The sequence below is a fragment of the Falco punctatus genome, assembly GCF_963210335.1.
Source record: "Falco punctatus genome assembly, chromosome: 2".
Taxonomy (NCBI): Eukaryota; Metazoa; Chordata; class Aves; order Falconiformes; family Falconidae; genus Falco; species Falco punctatus.
The window spans coordinates 55,459,995-55,472,426 of NC_137581.1; the positions used below are offsets into that span (position 1 = coordinate 55,459,995).

The 12,432-nt window shown below is 43.3% G+C and overlaps 1 protein-coding gene across 3 annotated transcripts in view; it reads right to left on the reverse strand.

Moving 5' to 3' along the window:
- DCT (dopachrome tautomerase) overlaps positions 1–12,432 on the reverse strand; it is a 55,311-nt gene that overhangs the window by 26,412 nt on the left and 16,467 nt on the right. For 2 of the 3 annotated variants that reach the window (XR_013926084.1, XM_080375733.1), the window contains 5 exons: positions 8,337–8,636; positions 6,785–6,885; positions 5,482–5,648; positions 3,449–3,869; positions 1,497–1,698 (listed from right to left, as the gene is read on the reverse strand). Coding sequence is in view for 2 of the 3 variants with exons in the window: in XM_080375733.1 (XP_080231859.1) it covers positions 1,497–1,698; positions 3,449–3,869; positions 5,482–5,648; positions 6,785–6,885; positions 8,337–8,636 (1,191 nt within the window). In the remaining variant the exon portion in view is untranslated. The remainder of the gene's footprint in view (positions 1–1,496; positions 1,699–3,448; positions 3,870–5,481; positions 5,649–6,784; positions 6,886–8,336; positions 8,637–12,432) is intronic. The other variant, XM_080375734.1, reaches the window with a different exon arrangement.

The following is a 12,432-nucleotide window of genomic DNA, read 5'->3' on the forward strand; positions in this document are numbered from 1 at the left end:
TTAGTTAGACATACAGGATTAAGGAGACGGATGGCCCAGGGAGATGTCACACAGACTATAAAAGCACCTAAAGGTTCGGTTCCCCAATCTGCAGTCTCTGTCAACAAAAGAGCTGAGGGCAAGCACACCTAAATTCAGTAAGGTCCCAAAAAGAATTGTTTGGCACTTTACCATCTTTCAAGTAAGAGCCAGCAATGTATTAACGTGTGTTGATTTCTAATGTGGTTACATGAAGTAGAATTAGCAAGTTATATACTTAGATAAAAGAGAAGGGTTTGGATGTAAAAGTTTTATTGTCTGAACACAGACCATGCAGACAGGGATAGATAACGCTGCTTCACAGAGAGCTAAAGTGGCAGAATCACAAGCTGCCTTTGTTCCTTTCTGGGTACCTCATGCCCAAGGAGCAGTAGCATTTTCAAAGCAGGAGGGGGGACACTAGTCCCAGCGGAGGAAAACTTACTCTATAAAAGGGGAAGTTTAAGTTTTATGGGGAAATTCTGGGGATACCCCCAAGAAAAGCACTGCAGAAGCAGGTAGCATGTCACCACAAGTCAGGGCTCCCCTGCATGAATGCAGCCTGAGGACAAGGGTTTCAATCTTTTGCAGTCTATAGACCTACAGACCTTTAAACAGTCTCCACAGATTAAAACCACAGATATATGATAAGCATTTAGGAGAAATTCCTGGCCACACAGTTTAGATAAGCACCTACTGCCTCTCAAAGGAATACCGAGGTGCAGAAAGAAAATGCTCACATTTAATCTTCAGTAAAGCTGCTGAAGCATGGTTTTCATACATTTCTTACCCTTATGCCTTTTACAAATATTTGTAACTCGTGTTGCAAATTTTTGATTTTGTGCATATATATACTTTGCTTTCTTGCTTTTTGTCTTTATCTGATTTGTGTCAAAAATAATTTCAAACAAATAGACAAACCTTAAGGTACATCACACCGATGGGCATGGAAAATCTTTAAAATTGGGGTTTTATAACACATAACACCCAGGTACATCTCTCCAGGGCATCCAAAGATTAATGGAGTTCATCTCTAATGAGACTCACACCTCTTTTATCCAGGGCCCTGTGCAAAACAAGTATTTTCTAATGACCAGCATTAGCCAGATGAGCTCCCTGGCAGGGTGCCTGACCTCTGACAGGTTAAAGGATCCTGTAACAGACATAAACAGTGCTGGAAGCAGCAGCCAAAATCAAAGACTCCTCATCCCCAAAGGAGCACTGTCATCAACACTGGACTAGTACAAGTTGATGCATTTTGCAGCAGAGCAAATGAAGTATGTGCAGACTTGCAGTTACCATGACTTACATAGCAAGTTGTAACTACCTCTGTGTGCCACCATGAGTTTGCTAGTGAGTAAGTGAACAGACCCATGTGTTTTGTGAAAGGTGCCTTATTCTCCATATGCCTGTGTCACTGAAAACGTGAGCTGTCTCACTGCTTAGCCTGGAACAGCCTCCGCATCTCTGAGACATACCTGGCAGGTCAATGGCATAGGTGTAGCCAAGCTGCTCGGCGGTTTGGAAAAGCTCATTGTTGGTCACAGGAGGGAAAAAAGGGACCATGTTATATAGTCTGTTGTGACCGATGGGGGCCAGCTCCTCAGGCCAGGCATTGTCAGGGGGGTCAAACCGCTTCATCCACTCATCAAAGATGGCATCAGTAAAGGAGTGAAGAACCTGCAAATCCAGGCATGGGCACACACATTCATTAATCTCTTTCAGAACTCAAAGGCTTTTAAAACACTCTCACCTAAGGTGGCAGCAGCTTTTGAAAGAGAAGAGGTTAATTTAATTTACATGGAATTTACAGAATGGGAAACTGTTGTAGCCAGAGTCCAACTCAGTCAGCCTCACACGGGGCACCAATTGTTGCAGCACAAACAAACCAGTAGGCTACAACAAGGCTTTTACCATCAGTCAGATTCTGCTGTCTGAGCTGTATCTCCTTTCTCCAGAGGTCAGACCACACCACTCCTCCTCCATCCAACCCCTCCCCCACCATCCTCAGGGCTATTTAACCACTTAGCAGACGAGCTACAGCTGCACATCATCCATGTCAATCAACCCACCGCCTCTGAGGCAAGGCCACAGCTGCGTGTTAGCAATGCTGATCAACCCACTGCCTCCATTCCTCTACAGGAAACAAGGAAAGCTCATGAGATGGGAGTAAATTAATCTCCTGCATGGGACATTTTGCTGTATATGTCTTTGTTGCTGCTTGTTCATAATAAGCTTTCTCCAGACAGTTTAATATCAGCTGTCATTGAATGGGCAGGTCCTCTGCCTCTCAAATGAGGGCCCACTGAGCTCATCCAGGTGAATGCACCTCTCAAATCTATTTTAATACCTCTCGTCTCTGAACAGGTATAAAATATTGCAGGAAATTTGATCACTTCATGCTCATTTTAGAGGGTGCCACCAGCTCCAAAGCTCCAGGTACCCATGAATTCTATCAGGTCTTGCCCAGTCAGTTTATAGGTCTATAAAGCACTAACATAGGAAAGTTGTTTCAGATGGCTATTACAAATGTCTGGGCTAATTCAAATTAATTTCTGCTGTACACATGTTTCTTAATTACAAAGCTGGGAAAAAATTAGAAAATATCCTACAGAAAATAATCTTGCATATAAAATTACAGCACAGTGAAAGGAAGACTTTATTGTACAAGAAAAAAAATCATGCACGAATACAAGAATTATTAAGAAAATGAGCTGGAGAACCACTACACAAGTACTTGAATTAATTTCTCCAACACAAAGTTGCAAACTTAAAATAAAGGTAGGAAAGAAATTAATTGTATTAGAATTTATCTGTATAATCAGAGTGGTTTAATCTAACAAAGAGGAGAAGAAAATGGCATGAATTTATTAGGAGAGAAAGAAGTGTAAGCAGTCAACTGTTGGTTTTTTATTTGCCCATTGCTATTTGTGCTGCTCATTGCAGTGCAGCACTGTATCAATGCACCAGTGAAATCACATTATTTCTACTTCCCAAGAGACCCTGAAATGAGATGCACTTCCTTTTAGCCTGTGAATTGTGAAATGAAGAAACAAACTACTCATTCTCTACTGCTCAAAAATAACTAGCCCCACGTTCAGTTTATCTTGTTGCTGTAAAATTGTCTGGTATAAGCCATTAAATTTAGATACCACCTAATGAAAGGATTCAGGGTAACATGACTTGGAATAGCAGCTCTTCTCCCCAGAAATTTATTCATATTTTACAAATCATCCTGAGATTTCTTCCCTCTTTATTTGACCATTATGCAGGTGTGACAGTGTTCAAGAAAAGAGAAAAGATGTCTCCTTTTCTATTTAAAGAAGTTATTTTTAGGGAATTCACTTTACTTCTGTTCAGCAAAACCCTGGTGAAATAGGTGCCTTTGAACTACAACCACTGCCGCTCACACTGGGGGAAAAAGACATACCACGAAGATGGGATCGTTGGCAGCTGCATGAGGGAGAACACTGGTCCCGTTCAAGAAAGAGTGAGCCAGATTATGAAGGCTCAGCATCGGCGAGTTAAGGGCTTCACCTGGTTTATCGAAGCCCTCCAGCGCATTCCTGGAGGTGGATAAAGGCAGCATCAAGTAACCACATTTTGCTGACAGCTCCGTACATAAAGAAAACCCATGACCCAGCTGGCTCTGGAGCAGCTGAAGGACAAACCTGAAACTGAAACTGGAATTGCGGAAAAAGGGGGGACTGTCAAACTCCTGCAGGGAAAGGCACCTCCTGACATCCTCCACAGTGGGCAGCTGCTCGCTGGACCCCCCGGGCAGCCTCCGCTGCAGCGGCCCTTCATCACTCCCGTTGCACAGCGTGACCAGGCGGTTGTAGTCATCCAAGCTGAGCATGAAACAGAAAGAGGCACAAGTCAGCAGGTGATGATTTGTTTTTGCCTTTTTCTCCTGTAGTACAGAAGAGGCCTCGGCTATATGTGTGAGCGAGCAGGGGTTAGGCACTGACACCACTTGGGGAATCTCAGTTCACCTCCTGTGGCCTGGAAGCTGAATTTATTTCAAGACTGCCACTGTGCCATGTCTTGCTGTGGCTCTGCGTCCTCTGTGGATCGTCAGTCATTTGGACCAAGAGTTACCAGCTTCGTTGTCCACAGAGAGAGGATGCTTTAGAACACATTCTCCCCTCCCAAGGGCTTTGGAAGACAGGTTTTGCCAGACAATCTAAAACAGCCTTTTGAATTCTGAATTGATGAACTTTCAGTCCTGAGTAAGGACTGAGTTTTTTACTCTTAACAAAGAGGATAAAAAACCCAGCAAAGTCCCACTGTGGGATGGGCTGAGAAAATGCAAGGAATGACAGAAAACAGGATTTTCCTTTCCATCCCTCATACCCTTTCAAAGAAAAGCAACTGCAATGCATTACATCCTCTTTCTCAGGGCCTGGAGGACAAACTGCGGTTGCAGGAGTTGCCCAGCAGCTAATGGAAAGCAAGTCCTTTATATCAGAGAGGTAAAGAGGGAAGGAGGAGGAGAAAAATAGTGTAACATTTCTGAAAAAATTCTATGCTATTCATTACAAAATGAAATGGCATTTTCAGAAACTCCTGAAGTAAACAACAGCCGTTCTCTGTTTAACCTTGGCAAGGCAAAAGTTTAGTCACTTCAGTTTTCAAGAAAAAACAAAGCCCTATTTATCTTGGAGAAAAAGTAGGGGCAAGATTTAAAGCCAACTGGTGCCTAAAGCTAGAATTTCAAATAGCTCTTTAGGTACCCAGAGAAAGACTCTTTTGAAAAGCCCTGAGCTCTGGGTACCTCCGTCTGACTGACTGCATGCTGCCCCTGAGCTGACAGAAGAATGTTATATGGGTATTGTAACTGGCAGCATATTATGTCGTGGCACCCTGATCCTGCATGTGAATCACCCATCAAAGCCCTGCTCTCACCCAAATGGTATATGCCTAAAGAGAGCTGGCAGCAAGCTCCTGGCTGTGTCTGTGTTGTTTTCCATGTGAAATCTCAGCCACTTCGAAGTCAATCCCCAAACTGCACTAAATAGATCAAGGTTAAGGTCTCACCCAATACAAGGGAACAGATCTTTCAGCCTGTCTCTGGCTTCCTATATGCCAAAACAGCTTTCTGTTTCCGCTGCCAAAATCAGTTGGGTATTTGTTACAGAGAACTGACATGCAGGCAGTTCTTCTTTGAAAAGGTATTTGCCAGTGTGCACACTCTTCAGACTTTTGGCAGCCTCACATTGGCTGAATTGACTAAAATCCTGTACCAAAAGAATCATTTTTAAAAAATAGACTTCCGTAATACCAGGGGGAAAAGTTTACACAGCACTATCTACACACAAACCAACCATAATTTCCAGCTTTAAAAAAGATGCCTTGGCTCTTTTCCCACCATTCACTCACACAGAGAGCAGCCCACGCTGTCAATACTGAACAGCAACAAGGTTTGGTCGGTATGCAATCTTGCCCAAGATATTCTCGTACCTGTTACAAACTACTTGCCACTGGGAGAACCTGGAGCTCAGACTAATCAGCCCTGGGTCATCCGGCCGTGATGCTCCAAAGAGCTGGTCCGTGCAGATGTCGCATTCATTTCTACCTGTGGCGAAGTTCCAGTAGGGCAGCGCAAAGGAGTCGTTGCCTATCAGCCGCTGCAATGGACAAAAATGCATTACCAGGGAATCACCTTCAAAGGAAAGAGAAAGAAAGGGACTCCTGAAAGTTGTTTCACTGGGTGTTCACTAGATTTTTCACTGGACATTCTGCTTTTCATCCTGAAAGTTGTTTCACTGGGTGTTCACTAGATTTTTCACTGGACATTCTGCTTTTCATTCTGCATTTCAGCTACACAAATTTCACAGCGCTGCTCCAACTCCTTTCAAAAGATTGGGGCGTTAAGTCAGTCCAAGCAAAGACATTGTCACTGGTTCCTTTAACGTTGGACTGCGCTGCTTTTGTCCATGTTAGGCTTTCTGCCAACTCAAGAGATTGGGCAGGAGGGCAGCAGCAGAGGTGAATTGAGCCTTAAGCAACTAAGAGGCTTTCTGAGTTATGTAAGTGGGTAATGGGTAAAATTGAGCATGTGGTTTGCTTTCGCTCCAGAAAGGCTAGCCCTGGGGAAGAATATGAACTTCCATTAAGAGAGGAATACAGTGCATTTGCTTGCCCTTGCTTGTTAGACATGATTTCACGCAAGATCCTGCAGCTATTTTGATACCAACCATTTTCATTAGAGATCTGCAAGGCTGAAATACAGTAACATTTCCAACGTAGAAATAATGCAAATGGAAATGAGTCAATGCTTCGGCAACTGACTGTTGGGCACGTTAACATATATTTCTGTAAAAGATGTATTACTAAATGTATGTATGTATTAAATGTATAACATAAGCACATTTAAAAGGGGTAATATTTAGAGTTGCTTTTTTGGTATCTTCAGTATCAGCAGACACTATCTGTTACCAAGTTTTACGTGTAGATGTTGCTCTGATTTTATTAATAGATAGTGTTAATTCACATAATCTGTCCTCCGTTGTGGAGATGAAGAAAAAAAATCTGCATTATAACCCTCACATCACTGTTCACAGTGAGAAACTGTTCAATCCTCAGTATCTTTCAAGATACGGAGGACTAATTTCAATTTAAACAAAAAAGGATCAGTGAATAAACACTCCTGGGAATTTTGGTAAGAATCTATCCTAGGAAACAGCTTACCCTTCGCTGGCTCGAGAGTCACATAGCAAAAGAGAGAAGCTGCATGAAGAAAGGGAAAGGCTGTTCAGCTAACCTGCAGGTCTCTCTCCAGCAACAGCAAATGGTACCTATGCCAAGTAACAAAGGCGGGTCCTTGATGGGAGAAATCGATACCTGTGAAGGGGAGGCCAGGTCCTACAAAAGGAAGATAAAATAAGCACTTAGCACCAAAGGAGGCTCAAGAGAAAGGCAGCACTTTCTTCTGTTGCCTGGAGTGGAGTTAAACAAAAGCCTACAGCTCTGCGCCTTTGGAAAGAGCACACACATCAGAAGCTACAACATTTACATGGGACAAGTGAAACAAACTCCTCTGTGGATATTGACTTCAGTGCTTCTCAAAACTTCACATTCCCCCAGTAGAATATTGTGAAGATTTCTTATCACTTTAGTGGATTTTGGTTTTAAGACACAGTCTTATTGTCTAAAACCTTAGATCCTTGCTAACATGTACCACATTAGCTCATTTTCTTGCTCAGCCGCAGGACTTATAGTGTGTATCTGTCATGAGAACCTTGGCATTTTCCATAACCTGGCAACAGTAATTCAACAACCTTTGCCAATTTTCTTCAAATTGTGCTTGTTATTTCTTGTATTGTGCTCTTGTTATTACACATGAGAACTAAGACACTCAAAAGCTAGAGGCTTCAAACCGCATATGGATTTGTTTATTACTGCAGCAAGCTTCATTCAGCCCATGCACGAATTCATTTATCACTGCAGCAGCACTAGAAGTTGCCCCTTTCCCTTTCCATGTGACTGTCCTGTCCCCTGAAGGACCTCCACTCTTGCTAGGCCAGAGACTGCTTCCTTCAGCTCTGCAAAACGGAACATCGTCAGAAGGGCACACTGAAGGAAATCCACTCCAGGGTAGCAAATACCCCCTAGCAAGGAGGTAGATCTGGGTTCAGTTTGCCAGGTAGAAAAGCCATACTGGTGCGTCCTCCTGCAAGAGATGAGCTTTGTGAAATGGGGATGGCGTAGGTGCGTCTGTCCAGAAGAGCAACGAGGACTAGGAATCTGGATTTGGGAGAAAGCATGGGGTTAGATACCTAAACCTCTAACCTGGTTTGGTTTCAGAGCTGGCTGTGGATGGTCAGGCAAACCCCACCCTCAGTGACTGGCTGGAGGCCACAGAAAGCAGCAGCGCTCTGGTCCCCAACATCTCTGCATGGTCGCTGCCTTCACCAGTGCAGATCCCCTTTCCCGCTGCTACCAAATATACCTTGTCCTGTGGACTAGAAACATCTGTTTTGAAGTCAGTCACTGCCTGACCACACTTCAGTTCACCCAGTAGCGGAGATTGTGAACTGCTTCCCTGTCAGATGGAAGATGCACCAGGGGTGTGCCTGGTGTGCTCCAGTCGCCACAGGGTACAGGGACCGGGCTGCAGCAGGGCTGAGCACACCTCCCTCAACTGCGGACGGTCACCAGTTTCTCACCACCAACTGTTTCACTCTATAGATCTGCTCCCACCGGGACTCGCTGCTTGATGAAGTAGCACAGCTGAGTTTAAGCATACTTACCTTTATTCAGCAATACTTTCCACCCTTTACGTGCAGAGCCCGTTGGATAAGAAAAGCACTAACCTAATAGCGTGTCTCTGACTGAGTAGTAATGAAGCCAAACAAAGTAGTTATAAATACTACAGTTGGCAATTTGTGGTTCCTCTCCGGTGGGACCAAGCAGACTTATCCAGTGCTGAGTTGCAATTACATAGTCTGGGTGAACAGTTGTCTTTGCACGGTCTAGAGCATCAAAGAACTGCTCTCGCTCCTCTGCTGTCAGGGAGTGGACATCCTTCCTGACCACCGCTGGCTTCCTCACGTTGCATTCAGGGCCAGTCCAGCCAAACTTGCAGTCACCACAGTTATAGCCAGCAAAGTTTCCTGAATCAAGAGGGAAAGAGCAGCTGTGACATTATGAATCAGGGAAAACTAACAGTGAAATGCAGAAGAATTAAGAATTAGTGCTCTTTTTTCCCCAGCGTTGCCAGCTCCTGGAAGGGACAGCAGCTGAGCAGGCTAGCAGCTTTGCTAATTGCCTAAGCAGAAGGATAGCTCGCTTCCCAGAGCCACGGCAGGACCAAGAATCATACTCAGCCAGCTGCAGAGGTGAAGCTCTGGGTGATGGGCTTGACGCCCCAACGTGCCTGGAGCTCTGCAAAGCCCACGGACACATGAGGAGTGTCACCAAACAGGGGGCTGAGCAGGTTAAGCACATGATGAAGTGCTTTGCTCAACTGGCTCTCAAGTACTGCCAGACTTCCAGGATCAAACCCAAGAAATGGTGAGTTCACATGGATCCTTAGGCACAGAAAAAAATCCCCAAACAAAACAGTTCTCTTAAGGACAAAACTTGGGAAAACTAACACCTGTTAACGGTGTATCTGGTACCCAGCACAATCCAGGACAAGCATCAGGGGTGCCGAAGGTCACGCTTTAAGCACTTTTAAATGGTGCTGTGATAAGAGCCTGAGAAACACTGCAGTACCAGCATCCCCCGCTGGCATCGTTCCCAAGTCAAGTAATCGGGTCCACTCTGGGCATTAGCTCAGACCCTGTAACGTGGTGGAAGAGCCCAGGAAAGCAGCGCTTGCTTTAAGCATGGCCTCTTGCCCACTGTGGCAGACCGCCAGCAGCAGCAGAAAGGCCCTGCTGCAGCTTGCTTTGCCTTTGCCAGGGGAGATGGGGGCAGCCTACCGTTCCTGCAGTGGACATATGCCTCCTGCCTGCACACAGGCATAGTGGTGTAGGACAGTGGGCTTTGCTGCCAGAGGAAGGAGGGAGCACAGGGGCAACCAGGGGTCCTCCAGGATCTCCACTCTGTTCTCCAGAATCTGCACTGAGACTCCCTAAACCCACCCGCCCTCCAGCCTCCTGTATACAGTCACTCCACAACAACCCATGCCAATCGTTTTCCAATATGCCGCAAAATCTCACTGCTCCCCACATGCCCCTAGACCCAGGACAGGCTTCGGGCTAACATCGAGATGGGGAAGCGGCTTATGAAGTGTTCTTGGATGGGCAGATGTCCCTAAACACTGAGAAAAAGACACTTCTTATGACACAACACTTCATATATGTTCATACCTCACCGGTGCATGCTAACACCAGTTATCACACCGCTGTAGCTGCTTCTTAAGCCCAGTGATTGCCTGAACTCACAGACAGGGATTTTTCTACCTCTAGGCAGTCATAGCCTGTGGTTGGTCTTCAGACAGCGAGCATAACACAAATCAATAACTCCATCAACTGTCTTTTCTTCAGTAAAAAGAAACCCATCCAAAACTCACCATCTTCTTCCTTGTTTTATTGTACCAAGATGAAATCTGAGCAGCTGCCGTGCCTCCTCCTTCCACAGAGACCAGCTTAATACGTATCATTTATTGGATGGGGAGAAAGGACTGCTTTTCAGACTTCTTTAGCCGTTGCATTAAAACAGGAGTTATATTAGATTTGAAACACCCTCATACTGCAGTATCCCAAGGGTAGGATTAGGATTGCTACCATGTGAGATAAATGGTTAGCTCTTCTGTCTTTTCTAACTCTTCATTTGGCATAAGGTTAGGCTGTATGGTGTGGAAGATCTGTACCTAGCACGGGCTTTAACAGGGTCATCAAGGTATGATTATAATTTAGCATTATCCCACAGCCACATTGCCCTACAATAAGTAAATGAAATATATTTTATAACTACTTCAAAAGCTCATTTTTACCTAATGGGAGGGCCATCATATCAGCTATATGGTTTAACTGGCAATTTGCTTACAGCTAAACAATAGAATTTAAACCTTCCTGCCCCAGATTGATTCCTGCACAGGAATGTGAAAAGATTTAATTTTTTTTTTTTCTCTCAAAAAACTTATATGAAAAAAAGTTCAGCACATGTCCACATGTCAGCCTTAGAAAGTGGCAGGAAAAAAGATGAATGATAATTATTCCCTCATTATGGGAATGATAATTACTCCTCAGTGAACTCAAACTACGTCATTGTTTAATCACTGTCACAATCTTGTACTAGCAACCACATGAATGCAGTGTTTTTTTTTCACAGTAATCTTCTGTGCTGAGTTTTTATAATGCTATACCAGATCTGTATCCCATTAGTACAATTTTATCCTTTAGAACTCAAAATAACATTTAGTTTGTAAGTCTTCGTATTCTTCTAAATTTAGCTATCCCACTGAAATACTGCTTTGTTGTGTAATTCTCAGGGTTAGACTGGTGTATCCAACGTTGTGTCTCATTCAACACATACACCCTATTGAAAAACAAATCACCGTATTCCCCCTCACATAGTACTGCACGCTGTCAGGAACTGTCATCAGGTCATTTTAGTTTAAAAAATTATATAAATTGAATTAATATTAGGTGCACCAAAACCAACTGTAGAACACATACCATTGTATTCAAAACTGAAATCAGACAGGAACTAAATAAAAACTCTGCTACCTCCCAGCTACATTCATGCCATAACCATGTCCTTTTCCTAGAGATGATATTTTTGCTGCCACCAACACACAGTGAAATGTGCAGCAAGCAGCAGCCTGACAACAGACTTACAATTGTCTTTTTGACCATGGCTCTTTTTACAAAAAGTGGGAAGTAAAGCTGGATCTTTCTGTGGTACTAATCTTATTCTGTTATATTTGTCCCCAGTTAAAGAAAGACTAATGCATATTATCTGCTAAAGCCTAGAAATGGGGGAAAAAATGTGTTTAAAAAAAAAAATTCCTTAGAAAATTTACATTAATTTGAGAAAAAAAAAATAAAATAATCTGACCGCACAATAACTACTGATTGATATTTGTTTGTGTTTAGGATTTTCTTCCTTTTTTTTCTTTTTTTTTCCCTTTTTTTTCCTTTTTTTTTCTTTAGATGGGTATGATTTTAAGACATTTTTTCCTCAGTGAACAGCTAAAACAAATGGCAAAATTTTCAGAGTTTCTTTTATCCTTACCTATTAATTTTTTAGCAGAAAGCTCGAATGGATTAATTTATTGCAAGAACTCCAGAATCCCTCCTGGCCCCTGCTCCTCACAGCTTCTCCAGGTTTCCTGCCACACAGCCATCAGCTACGTGACACATTTAAATGGCACTATCTAACCAAATATGTGTTCCCACAACTTAACATATACACCATCTCTAAACTATAAATTACACAGTACCAAGATGGCACTGGAACACAACTGTTTATATTGCTGCTAAAATGCTAGAAAGAGCCTTGGCATGGGTTGGAGTTTGCACAAGCCAGGAACCATTTCAAACAGGTGGTTTACATATCACATTTATTTGGAAAATAAGATACCTTAATAGTAGAGATGTGCACTCTTCTAGGTCCCTTTGAATGAGCATATTTAATTTATATTACCTACCATAGGTACTGTAGCCCTAGATGCCCAAAAAGATGACCTGTCACAGCGCTTGAACCTCTGGTGCATAGACAGCCAACAAGTGTACAAAAGAGAGAAAAAAAAAGGCAACAAAATAGTAATAGACACAGATACACGATCACCAGCATTGTGAAAGCATCAAATCTAACTGAAAACCCACATAGCTGCGAACTTAGCGTTCTCCCAGAAATGCCTTTGCATGCAACATCAAGCAGAGTAGAGCACAGGAAAACTTTCTGAAAATAATCCTTAAGGATGTCTTCCACCTCAGCGGTTTATCGCTGGTACAT